At 36.7% G+C, this 13,984-nt stretch overlaps 1 protein-coding gene and 1 non-coding gene across 12 annotated transcripts in view; both read left to right on the top strand.

The window, feature by feature from the left end:
* CEP152 (centrosomal protein 152) overlaps positions 1 to 13,984 on the top strand; it is a 143,405-nt gene that overhangs the window by 85,048 nt on the left and 44,373 nt on the right. For 8 of the 11 annotated variants that reach the window (XM_044924992.2, XM_044924989.2, XM_044924991.2 and 5 more), the window contains 3 exons: positions 1,714 to 1,881; positions 5,033 to 5,132; positions 5,930 to 6,033. In XM_044924992.2, the coding sequence (XP_044780927.2) occupies positions 1,714 to 1,881; positions 5,033 to 5,132; positions 5,930 to 6,033 (372 nt within the window). The remainder of the gene's footprint in view (positions 1 to 1,713; positions 1,882 to 5,032; positions 5,133 to 5,929; positions 6,034 to 13,984) is intronic. The other 3 variants (XM_044924990.2, XM_025295548.3, XM_025295546.3) reach the window with 1 other exon arrangement.
* Positions 544 to 615, top strand: TRNAY-AUA. Its single transcript has one exon. It is a non-coding gene; the product is annotated as a tRNA-Tyr (tRNA).

Here is a 13,984-nt window from a genome sequence, read left to right as displayed (position 1 = left end):
GATGTTTCATTAATCCTTTGATGTTTGTAAACATAAATGATACCATTTGAAAGAAACTGAAAAGTGAGAAGAGAGCTAAGAATAATTTTGCTAGACCAATGTTTTTACATCAACATTTTAGATACTGGCCTCTGAGCCTGTGCCAGTTTGTATTCCTACTTCATTATATCAGTTATATTAATAGTAACAATCTCTATCTTTTTTGTATATTACTTAAATTTTATAAACTTTATATGTTACTAGTAGCCATAGCTATTCCTTATTGTATACTTGCTCTATGCCAGGTTCTGTGCCAGACAATATTTGTACGTTTATACCTCCTGACAGTTTTATATCTTTTTTTTTAAAATTTGGAGATAATGTCAAATCTTACAGAAAAGTTGCAAAAATAAAAATAGTTGCAAAGATTGCTCGTATACCCTTAACCTAGATACACTTAGTGATAACATATTACCCCATTTGTGTTCCTCCGTGTGTACATGTCTGTGAACATTTCATTTCTTTCTGAACCATTTGAGGATAGGTCATATACATTATAGGACTTCCCTGGTGGCTCAGATGGTAAAGCATCTGCCTATAATGCGGGAGACCCAGGTTCAATCCCTGGGTTGGGAAGATCTCCTAGAGAAGGAAATGGCAACCCACTCCAGTATTCTTGCCTGGAAAATCCCATGGATGGAGGAGCCTGTTAGGCTACAGTCCATGGGTTGCAAAAAGTCGGGCACAACTGAGCGACTTCACTTTCACTTTCACTATATACTTTATGCCCTTTTACCCCCAAATACTTCAGTGTGTATTTTCCCAAAAATAGGGATTTTTCTTATGTACTTCAGTATAGTAAATTTAACATTAGATGAAAATATGTGTTACATAGTTTTATCAATCTGCTCTTTGTATTCTAATTTTGTCAATTGATCTAATAAAGTCTTTATAGCATTTTTTCCCCTTACGGTACTGCAGTCTGTCTGGGGTCACGTATTATATTTAGATGTCACGTCTCAATCTCTCTTAATCTAGGGTATTTCTATGGCTTCTCTTTGCCTTTTATGACATTAATATTTTTGAGAGCTATATTCTTCACTCTCCCCAAAACCTGTCAACCCCTGGCTTTTAATAGAACTTTCCTCATTTTGAGTTTGTCTGGTGTTTCTTCATGATTTGTCCTGGATTGTGTTTTCTTAGTTGGACCACTGCACAGGTGGTGTGATACTACACCTGGAGGTGTGTGAGGTTCATATTTATTCTTGTCCAGTTTCTTCACTGTATAATTACCGTGTTTTTTTCTCCCTCACAGCTAATGAGGAATCTGTGGGGAGATACTTTCAAGACCATAAAAATGTCCTTCTCCTAGCAAAATATTCTAGTCTCATCTTGAATGTACCCTGTCTCAGTACTGGAGTCAGCCATTTCTTGAAGAACCCTGGTTCCTTTTAGTGGACAATTGTATTCGATACTAAGATCTGAACATTGTGTTTCAGAGCAGTTTTTAAAATAGATGGTATTATTCAATTTTCCATATTAGGAAACTGAGTCTCAAAGGTTAAGTAATGCAACAGCCAGTAAATAGTGAAAACAGGATTTAAATTCAAGTCTCTTTTTCTTAAGCATCATACTTTTTTCAGTTACACTATAACCTTTAGTCATGTGATCTGGTTTCCTTCCTTCTCGTAGTCTAAATTGATATAAAAGTGTGCTATCATTTAATTTTTGCAGATGAGAAAAAGATCCTTGAAATTAAAGATTCATGCTGTGGACACTGCTTCCAAGAACTTGAAAATGCAAAGCAGGAATGTCAAGATCTGAAAAGAAAACTGGAGAAATGCTGTAGGCATCTTCAGCATTTAGAAAGGAAGCACAAAGCTGTAGTGGAAAAAATCGGAGGTTAGCATTTGAAGTAACACTGCTACCAGTGTAAATCTCCTTGATCCGGGTTGGAATATTCAAATGTGACATTTTAGTTAATGGAAGCATTGATTATCTTTGGGATTTACATTAACTAATTTGGATCTTATTTTTATTAGGCAAATAATTATTATTGAACTTGGTCCTTCTTTTTTTGATTGAATAGCTTTTGAGTGCTTAATGTGTGTCAAGCAGTGTTCTAGGCACTGAAGGTACGGCAGTGAAGACATCAGACAAAATTCCACTTCTGATGAGATGTACAGGACTCTGTTCTCTTGCTTCAAGAAGCTTATCATTAAAAGAGGAGAACTGAAAACATTAATGAATAATTGCAGCTCTGGGTAGCTGGCAGTACGTTCATGTAAACTAGGAAGAAAGGATGTTAGTTGATTCTTCCTCCTATTAAAGTTAAGGAAGGCTTGACTAAGCCTTGAAAGATGAATGTGTTTGCCAAAGAGAATGGCATTCCAGGCAGAGGGAAGAGACATGAACCAAGGCGTCTGGGTCTGATGTGGCCTCCTCTCTGTCCGTTCTTCACAGTGCTGTCAGGGAGTTGTCTAAAAGACCTGTCTTCTGCCTTTTCCTATTGCCCCCTTGAAGAAGGGAGCTATTGGGCTCACAAGGCTGCTCCCTCTTACATTTCACAGGGTGTTGACTTACACCCTGTGCTCTGTATTCCTTACCTTTGAAATATTTCAGATGCCCTAGCTGGTCAGGAATTTTCTTTTACAATATTGTCATTCTGTCCTATGCTTTCCCCTCTCATTCTTGTTTTGGCCCTACTCTTGCCCATCCTTTAGAATTCAATTGAGAAGATATCTTGTCTGCAGAGCCTTGATTTTTACCAGTGTGGGCTAGATGGGCTGCTTCTGTGTGGCCTCAGGACATTTGTCTCCTCCTCTGTTAACATTCTGTATCTCACTTTTTGATGACTTGCCCAACATCTTTTTAACCTGTAGATTTGTTGAGATATTATCTCATTTATCCTTATAGTCTGGTACCCATTATATACAAGACAGTAATAAATGCTTGAATGAAGGAAGGACTGAATGCAAGGGTCCCAAACAATGGGTAGGTTCACTTTTTTCCTCCATTCGCCTCTGTCACTTGCTTAGGCAACAGTCATCTCTTTCTGCTTCCAGTCTTGCCCCTCCAATCCATTCTCCATCAGGAAGCTAGAGCAGCCTTTTAGAAAAGTAAATATGGCTGTGGCACTCTGTTGTTTAAAGTGCCGCAGTGGCTTGTCTGGCCCTCGGTGTAAAACACAATTTGACATAATTTAAGAAGCCCTCCCTGATCCCACTTCTGCCAGCCTTTCAGGCTCATCTCCTGCCTAGCCCTCTTATTCTCTCACAGAGCTGTGGCAGGGATTTCACTGACTCTCTGGGCCTTTGTGCACCTCTTCCTTTACCAACAGCATCTGTCTCCCCATCCTGGTCACAATGCCTGGCTAACTCCTCCTCGTCAACCCCCTGGGACATGATTTCCCTATAGAGGCCTTCCTAAGCACCCCAGACTTGGCTAGTTTCTTCTGTTAGACATTTCCCACTGCTCCTATGAGGTTTGTAACGCTTGTCATCCTTGCGATTATTTAATGTCTGAATTCTCCTTTGGAGTGTGATGGTGACAAGGATTGAATCCTGTCCCAGCCTTAGCACAGTACCTGGCATCATAGCACACTCGGTAAATATTTTTGCCCAAGAGAAGCCACCTTCTCCCATTACTTGCTTCCTAAGTCTGCTAAAGATAGATCATAATTGCTTTAATGCTGAGAAAGTGTTTCAGCAATTTTGAGATAAAAATTTTAACAACTGTAGTTCCCGTGGTGATTGCTTAGGTCTTTAACAGAGGCTGGAGAGCAAGTAAATTTGTCCAACTGTGGAGGTAAATTTCTCCTCCTGTGGAGGAGGCTGTTGTAAAATTTGATGAAAATCAAGAAATTTGTTTTATATAATAAAATGATAAGGGTAGTAGTTTGTGGTTATTTACAGATAATAATATTTAGCACTGTATATTGTGATTATACAATAGTTATTTTACATAGTGTATTTTGAGGCTGATAACTTCTGTAATTTGTAGACTTAGAAATAATCCAAGAAAGTTGGTAATTGGCTCAAAACAACAAGCTAATAAAAGAGGTCAGGGTCAGAATTTAAGCCATTTGATAATTTCAGTGTTTGTGTTAATGTAAATCCGCTAGTTGATAAAATTTTTGCTATTTTGGTTGCTTTATTGTTTCTTAAGTTCCATTTTCCACTGTCATGGTAGCATTTATTGAAAAGTGATGGAGTAAGAGTGAGTGGTTTAGAAATATACAAGCTGTATCCATCACTGGGAGAACAGAATGATTCATTCCCCAACTTGTAGGGTGTGTTGAAAGGCTGGTATAGTAGGAAACAAGGGGTGCCATGTTCATATTTATTAAACATTGTTATTGCCAGACCTTGTATAAGGTGCTGTGCATTTACTATTTCATTTCCATTATAATCTTCAAGGTCAATAACACTATCCCCATTTTACACATGAAAAAACTCAGTTTCAGAAAGATTCAGTAATTTGCCTAAGCTCATCCAGTGGATAAGAAGGCCTTAAACTGTGTCTTTCTGACTCTGAAATTTATACTTTGTCCTCTGTGCCACATGGACTCCATCAGTCTCCTCATTTTGTTTTTAAAAGTTCAAAGAGTTGAAGATCTTATGTTATTTTTGAAAATGGCACCTATTTAAGCTTAACTTTTTTCTCTTAATTTTGTATTGAGGTGCTTGTTCAATAATCAGTTTATATGCGCATATACTGCATGCCAGGATCCAGGAGGGACATGGAATTAGGAAACCTGTATTGCTAAATAAAGCCTTCTATCTAACTGGAAAGCAAACCACATGCATATAAAGCAATTGGAGATTTATTCCAGGACAGTCTGTAACCCAAAATAAGTTGAAAATGGAATACAGATTTAAAGTGCTGAGAATATAGAACAGTGGGTGGTCAGATTTGGGTTTATCAGGGAACAAATGACACCAGGGAACACCTGGAAATTTGGCAGTCTCTTCTATGAACATTTGTGCTGGTAATTTAAGGGAAAGACAGAGAAAAAGAGATTGATCAATATACTATAAACTTTCTTTTTTAGAAGAGAATACTAAAGTTGTTGAAGAATTAATGGAAGAAAACAATGACATGAAGAATAAATTAGAAGAACTGAGAACACTTTGTAAAACACTACCACCAAGGTAGACTTTTACTATTTCAAAGAAACTGTTTATTTCTGAGTATCTTTACTTTTTAAAAAAATAACAGTCCTATCAATATTATCATACCAAGAACATCAATTACTGTTATTGTTGCATAGCAAAAAATATGGAAAAAAAAAAAAAAAAGGATCTTTTAAAATCGTATTCCCAGAAGATACTCTTTATTTAAAGTCTTTGAGTTGGGAAGATCTGCTGGAGAAGGGAGAGGTTACCCACTCCAGTATTCTTGGGCTTCTCTGGAGGTTCAGCAGATAAAGAATCTGCCTGCAATATGGGAGACCTGGCTTTGATCCCTGGTTTGGGAGATCTCTTGGAGAAGGGAACGGCTACCCACTCCAGTATTCTGGCCTGGAGAATTCCATGGACTGTATATCCAAGGGGTCACAAAGAGACATGACTGAGTGACTTTCACTTTCACTTTTGTACAAACACAACATGTGCACATGTTTTAAAAATTGAGATTATTATATAAGCTACTTTGTGACCTTTTATTAGTATTGTAAGATAAACTCTTCCCCCATGTCATTAGATATGCTTTTATAATGTGCTCTTTAGTAACTGCATAGGTTTTCATCATGTGGGTTTATTGTGGTATAAGTAACCGTAACACTTAAGTTTGCCTTTTTCTCCTAAATAATTATAGTCGAGATCCTCAGATGTGAATTTTTTAGCACACCTTAGCTTGTTTTATTAGAATATATATTTATATATATTTAAAAAATTATATATACATATTTTCAAATTACATTTTTCACTTAATCTCTGTATTCTTTTAGGTCACTGTCAGAAGGAGCTATTGAAAATGCCTGCCTTCCATGCAATGAGGTGGCCTTGGAAGAACTTCGTGGGCAATACATTAAAGCTGTAAAAAAGATTAAGCGTAAGTCTCTAAGGTTTTAAGGTGGTTTGGGTCTTTTTTGTAACTAATAGTAGTAATTTGGGGGAATTTTCTGAACTACCTTAATCTGAGATATTACCTGTTTTTAGAAGAAATCATTGATAGCTTTTCTAAATTATGCCGTCATAGGTGATTTTACCCAAGTAAATTTGGAGTTTGCCACTAAAATTTGGGAAGTGGCACAAGGATAGAGATATTTTTATATTGTTAATTATCCTGGGGTTTTTTGGGGACTAAAATGTATGTGTATATAGATTTTAAAGTATAACTGACATATATCACTATATTAGTTTCAGGCTGTAACATAATTGATTCAGTGTTTGTTTATGCTGTGAAGTGATCACCACAATAAGTCTAGTTTCCCCATCACCATACAAAGTTACAAAATATACAATAGTCCCCTCTTATCTGTGATTTTACTTTCATGGTTTCAGTTACCTGTGGTCTACTGTAGTCCAAAAACATGAAGTGGAAAACTGCATAAATAGTAAGTTTTAAATTGCAGACCATTTTGAGTAGCATGATGAAATCCCAGCCATCATGCTGTGTCTGCCTCTGGAAGTGCATCACCCCCTTTGTCCAGCGTATTCTGCCTGTTGGTCACTTAGTACCCACCTCGGTTATTGGACCCACTATCACTATATCGTAGTGGTTGTGTTCATAACCCTTCTTTTACCTAATAAAGGCCGCAAAATGCAAGAATAGGGATGTTAGCAATTCATATATGCCAAAGAGAAGCTGGAAAGTGCTTCCTTTAAGTAAAAAGGTAAAAGTTCTCGACTTAATAAGGAAAGAAAAAATCATGTGGTGAGGTTGCTGAGATCTACAGTGAGGACAGATCTTCTACCCATGAAATTGTGAAGAAAGAAAACAATTCATGATAGTCTTGCTGTCACACCTCAAACTGCAAAAATTACAGATATAGTGGATGATAAGTGCTTAGTTAAAATGAAAAAGACATTAAATATGCACAATAAGATATTTAGAGAGAGATCACATTCACATAATTTTATTAAATTGTTAAAATTGCTGTCTTACTAATTACTGTTGTTAATCTCTTACTGTGCCTAATTTATAAATTAAATGTTAAGAAGGCGATGTATGCATCAGAAAAAATGTAGTATATATAGGTTTCAGTACGTGGTTTCAAGCATCCATTAAGGGTCTTGGCATGTATTCCCCAGGGATAAGAGGGGGACGGCTGTAAGGTATTCTTCACTATAGTCGCCTGTGCTGTACTTCCTCATCCTCATGACTTTGCACTTACCGACCCTCTTCCCCATTTTGCCCACTGTTCAACCTTCTCCCCTCTGGCAATCACTAGTCTGTTCTCCGTTCATTTGCTTTGTTTTTTAAGATTCCACATATAAATGAAATCATACACTATTTGTCTTTCTCTGACAGTTCACTTAGCATAATGCCCTCAAGATCCACCCAGGTTGTCACAAATGGCAAGACTTTGTTGTTTTTTTATGGCTGAGTAGTATCATTGTATGTATATACCACATCTTTATCCATTCATCCACTGATGGATGCTTAGGTTGTTTGGATAGCTTGGCTATTGTGCATAATGCTGCAGTGAACATTGGCACACATAGATCTTGCTGAATTAGTGTTTTCACTTTCTTTTGATAAATATCCAGAAGTGAAATTGCTGGATTATATAGTAGTACTATTTTTCATTTTTTGAGGAACCGCCATACTGTTTGAGTATGCTTGAGGAACCTCCATAGTGGCTATGCCAGTCTACATTCCCATCACCAATTCATAGTTTCTCTTTTCCTCCACATGCTCACTAACACATCTTGGTCTTTTGATAATAGCCATTCTAACAGCTGTGAGGTGACACCTCATTGTGATTTTGACTTGCATTTCCATGATGATTAGTGATGTTGAGCATGTACTTATTGGTCATCTCTGTTTTGTTTGGAAACCTGTCTATTCTTCTGCTCATTTTTTAATCAGGTTGTTTGTTTCTTGTTGATACTGAGTTGTATGAGTTCTTTATATATATTTTGGAAATTAATCCCTTATTAGATATATAATTTGCAAATATCTTCTTTCATTTATTTAATAGGTTGCCTTTTTATCTTTTTGATGGTTTCCTTTGCTGTGCAGAAGCATTGTAGTTTGATGTAGTCTCACTTATTTATTAGGCGTCCCTGGTGGCTCACAGGTTAAAGCATCTGCCTGTAATGCAGGAGACCTGGATTTGATCCCTGGGTTGGGAAGATCCCTGGGTTGGGAAGATCCCCTGGAGAAGGAAATGGCAACCCACTCCAGTACTCTTGCCTGGAGAATCCCATGGACAGAGGAGCCTGGTGGGCTATAGTCCACGGGGTCCCAAAGAGTTGGACATGACTGAACGACTTCACTTTCACTTATATATTTTTACTTATGTTGCCACTGCTTTTGGAGTTGGGTCCAAGAAAAAAAAAAAAAATCACTGAGACCAGTGTCAATGAGTTTACTGCCAGTATTTTCTTCTAGGAATTTTATGGTTTTCTGGTCTTACAGTCAAGCCCCTAATCCATTTTGAGTTGATTTTGTATATGTTATAAGAAAGTGGCACACTCTGATTCTTTTGCATGTGGCTGTTTGGTTTTCCTGGTACCATTTTTTGAAGAGATTGTCCTTTCCCCATCATATATTCTTGCCTCCTTTGTTGTAAATTAATCAACCACGTGTGGGTGGGTTTGTTTCTGGGCTCTATATTTTGTCCCATTGATCTCTCTGTTATTATGCCAAAACCACACTGTTTTTATCCCTCGTTTTGTTAATGTGTGGTATATTGCACTGATTGACCTGTGAATGTTGAACAGTCCTTGCATCCCTGGGATAAATCCCACTTGATCGTGGTGTATGCTCCTTTTAATGTATTGCTCAATTTGATTTGTTAGTATTTTGAAGATTTTTGTGTCTGTGTTCATCAGTGATATTGGCCTCTAACTTTTTTTTTTTTTTAAGTGGTGTTCTTGTTTAGTTTGGCACCAGGGTAATGCTGGCTTCATGAAATGTGTTTGGGAATATCCCCTTCTCTGGTTTTTTAACAAGAATTTGAGAAAGGTAGATATTATATCTTCTATGAATGGTTGGTAGACTTTAATAGTGAAGCCATCTGATCCTGGGTTTTCTTATGAGTCTAGCTAAAGATTTGTCAGTTTTCTTTTTTCAAAGACTCAGATATTAGTTTTATTGATCTTTTCTCATTTTTGTTGTTGTTGTTTTTCTTTTAAGTAAATCTTGTTTTTTTTCCTCTCTCTTCTTTCATTAAAATTTTTTTTTATTGAAGTATAGTTGATTTACAGCATTGTGTTGGCTTCTGGTGTACAGCAAAGGGACTCATCTATATGTGTATATATAATATATGTTATACATAATATGTATATTATATCCCATTATGGTTTACTATAGGATACTGAATATAGTTCCCTCTGATATACAGTAGGACTTTGTTATTTATCTCTTTTTTTTATATTAGTCTGTATCTGCTAATCACAAACTCCTAATTTATCCCTACCACACCTCCTTTCCCCTTTGGTAGCCATAAATTTGTTATCTATGTCTGTTAATCTGTTTCTGGGTAGTTTTTTTTGGTGCTACCATGTGGATTATAGGATCTTAGTTCAGTGACCAGGGATCCAATCTATGTCTCCTGAAGAGGAAGTATGGAGTCCTAACCACTGGACTGCCAGGGAATTCCCTTTTCTGATTTGCAAATAAGTTCATTTGTATCATATTTTAGATTCCACATATAAGTGATATCATATGGTATTTGTCTTTCTCTTTCTTCACTTAGCATGATGATCTCTAGGTTCATCCATGTTGCTGCAAATGGCATTGTTTCATTGTTTTCTATGGCTGAGTAGTATTCCATTGTGTATGTATATATGTATACCACATCTTCTTTTTCCATTCATCCATCAATGGACATTTAGTTTGCTTCTGTATCTTGGCTATTGTAAATAATGCTGCTATGAACATTGGGGATGCACGTATCTTTTGGAATTAGAGTTTTTACTAGATATATACCCAGAAGTGGTACTGCTAGTTTGGATGGTGACTCTAATTTTAGCTTTTTGAGGAACTTCCATTTTGTTTTTCATAGTGGCTGTACCAATTTACATTCCCACCAACAATGTAGGAGGGTTTCCTTTTTCCACACCATCTCCAGCTTTTGTTATTTGTAAACTTTTTAATGATGGCCTTTCTCACTGGTGTGAGGTGATACCTCATTATAGTTTTGATTCACACTGCTCTAATAATTAGAGATGTTGAACATCTTTGCATGTGCCTGTTGGCCATCTGTACGTTTTCTTTGGAGAAATGTTTATTTAGGTCTTCTGCCCATTTTTGTCATGGAATTTTTCTATTTTTTTATATCTCTATTTTTATTCTCATTTTTATTATTTTCTTCCTTCTACTAACTTTGTCCCTTCTTTTTTCTTCTTTTTCTAGTTCCTTTAGGTGTAAAGTTAGATTGTTTAACATTGTTTCCCAAGGTAGGCCTGTATTGCTATGAACTTCTCTTTCAAAACTGCTTTTGCTATATCTAGTATATTTTGGTATGTTTTATTGCTTTTTTCATTTATCTTTAGGTTTTTTTTTATTCCTTTAATTCTTTGATTATTTAGTAACATGATGTTTAATCTCCACATATTCGTGCTTTTTCCAGTTTCCTTTTTTGATTTTTTAATTTCATACCATTGTGATTGGAAAAGATACTTGGTATGGTTTCAATTTTTTAAAAGTACATTGAGACTGGTGGCCTAACTTGTGCTATATACTGGAGAGTGTTCTATGTGCACCTAAAAAATGTGTATTCTCCTGTTTTAGAGTAAAATGTTCTCTACATATCTTTTTAAGTTCATCTAGGCTACTATATTGTTTAACGCCAATGTTTCTCTATTTATTTTCTTTCTAGAGGAGATACCCATTGATGTAAATGGGGTATTAAATCCCTTTATTATTATTTTATCACTATTGATTTCTCCTTGTAGGTCTTGTTTTATATGTCTTGGTGCTCCTGTGTTGGGTGAATAAATTTTAACAAATGTTATTTATATCTTCTTGTTGGGTTGATCCCTTTATCATTTTCTAGTGTCGATCTTTGTCTTTTATTATAGTCTTTGTTTTAACATCTATTTTATTTGATATAAGTGTAGCTACTTCAGCTTTCTGTACTGTAGTGTACTTTAGCTTTCTTTTACTTTCTATTTGCATGAAGTGTTGATCCATCCCTTCACTTTAACCTTTATATATCCGTACATCTGAAATGAGTCTCTTTAACATTTCTTGTATTTCTTGCTTATTTTATGTTTAAGTTCCCTCTGTGTTCATCCATTCTTATTGATGAGCATCTTTATGACCATTAGTTTGAACTCTTTATCAGGTAAGTTACTGACCTCCATTTCATTAAAGTTTTTTTTTGTTTCTTCATTTTGCTTAACTCTCTCTGTGTTTAATTCTATGTATTATGTGAAATAGGAGAGCTACCTCTCCCAGCTTGAAGGGGTGGTCACAGGAAGACTAGGGTGTGTTTAGGCTGCTGTGTCCTGGGGGTTGTAGATTGCCAAGAATGGTCTCTCCGGCTCTTTCATTCCTGTGGGGCCCAGAAACACAAGCCTTCTAGGCACCAAGGCCAGGTGTTCAAGGGATGTCCCCTGTGTGGACTGTGCACACCTGCTGGGTTTTGTGTGTCAGGACAACCGGGGAATGCAGAGGTGGGACAAATGGCTGTAGTATGCAGGAAGAGTGCAAAAGTGTACCTGTAAGGGCCAGACTTGTAAGGTAGAAGTCGAGTGCGAAAATGGCTCCTGCTAGCACCTCTGATCCTAGGAGAGTTCTAACAGATTCTGCCCTTCTCACAGATGCTTTAAGATTATCAAGTGCATCTCCTTCACATAAGGTCTAGGCATGTATCATGCTGCTGTTTTGCACTGGGTTCCCAACTTGAGCAAGTCTCTGCATGGGTCCTGTAAGAATGGAATCTCAGTTTCCTACAGCACTTTGTGTCTCTTGGATGTAAACCTTTTTGGTTTCCAAAACCAAATGTTTTGGAGGCTCAACTCTCTGGTTCAGGTCCCAAGAGTTGGGGTATCTGATGTGGGTTCAAACCCCTTGCACCTCAGGGAGAAGCTTTGTTTTTGTGCTATTATTCCTAATTGTGAGATGCCATGTCCAAGGTGAAGGTTTTGACAGGACTGTGTGTCTGCCTCTGCTACTCACCTTGATATGTTGGCTTTGCTGTGGGTGACTCTTCTGCTAGTTCTCAGGTCATTTTCAGAGACAGTTGTTCCATATGGGGCTATAGGAGTGGAATGTCCATGGGAGGAGGTGAATTCAGGATTTCCTGTATCACCATCTTGAACTGCTTTCAGCATTTTTCTTCTTGGACACTAATATTAAACTAAAAATTTCATAATCTTACAATTTAAATCTCTAGTCCCCCAAAAAATGCCATATGAGTTTTAAACAAGTTATTATTATTTTCTTCCATAAGCTTTTAAAGACCATAGAAAATTAATGTTATTAGGAATTATTCTGTGGTTTCTCATTATTTTCATAATGGATTATGTCATTAATGTAAATTTGTTTATCAAGACCTTTGTGGTACTAGGTGATGTAATATAACCTGCAGAACATTTATGTGGTTTGTTTTCCTAGTAAAAAACCTCCCAGTTTGTAACTGTAATATCACATAGTTAGTATATATGTCTCAGAACAATACCAGTGTTTATGCATGAGATATGTATATTTGCCTCCTAAAGCTTGCATTCGTTTTAAACAAAATGAGAGGGAGAGGTCTCAAGTTTCAAATATAATTGATAGATCATCAGAATCATGCTGTAGATGCTTTGAAAATGCCACTTAGTATAGAGAATATGCTTCTTTGTTGTTGCTGGTCTAACAGAGTCCATGTTACTAGAAAGAAATTGACTTTTTGTTAATAATTATATTAATTGAAAAGTGAAATTTTAAGTGTTCCTTTTCATCCTAATGTGAGAACTTGTTGTGTATTTATGTGTATTACATTTGAGAAATTGGTTGGATATTTTGCATTGACATGTACTCCATTAAAATTTTTCCCACTTGAAATAATGAAAAATAGTCTTCCGCTTAGCATTTTTGCATAGAATGTGTAATTTCCGGGAAGAGCTTACTGATAATAAATGAGATTCCTTTATGAATTAGACTCCTTAATATAATGGGGATGGTGATATTCAACCAGTAGGATATAGCCCTGGATTTAGGACAAATGTTAATCTTAAGCAGTGGTTCAGTTTAGTTTATTTCAGTTCAGTTGCTCAGTCGTGTCTGACTCTTTGCAACTCCATGGACTACAGCACGCCAGGCTTCCCTGTCCATCACCAACTCCTGGAATTTACTCAGACTCATGTCCGTTGAATTGATGATGCCATCCAACCATCTCATCCTTTGTCATCCCCTTCTCTTCCCGCCTTCAGTCTTTCCCAGCATCAGGGTCTTTTCTAATGAGTCAGTTTTTTGCATCAGGTGGCCAAAGTATATTGGAGCTTCAGCATCAGTCCTTCCAGTGATATTCAGGACTGATTTCCTTTAGGATGGACTGGTTGGATCTCCTTGTTGTCCAAGGGACTCTCAAGAGTCTTCTCTAGTACCACAGTTTAAAAGCATCAATTCTTCAATGTGGTAGTCCCAAACAAAGCACATTGAGTTAAAGATAAAAGGAAGACTTGAAAGCTGTGAACTATTTTTAAGTGTAAATTTCAGGAGGCATCGTGAGTCTCAAATCTCTCCCTGCAATAGCATTTTGTATACCTCTCATGGATTATAGTATTATATTTAGTTGGATATTCATAAGGTTTGTGGAAAGAATTGAAGAAATAATGAAACATGGGTTTTCAGAGCACAAGTAAACAGAAGGCGATGAATCTCTCCAGCTTATATTGCC

The sequence above is a fragment of the Bubalus bubalis genome, chromosome 11, assembly GCF_019923935.1.
Source record: "Bubalus bubalis isolate 160015118507 breed Murrah chromosome 11, NDDB_SH_1, whole genome shotgun sequence".
Lineage (NCBI taxonomy): Eukaryota > Metazoa > Chordata > Mammalia > Artiodactyla > Bovidae > Bubalus > Bubalus bubalis.
The sequence above is the reverse complement of the archived record's forward strand: the minus strand, read 5'-3'. Positions and strand labels throughout refer to the sequence as shown.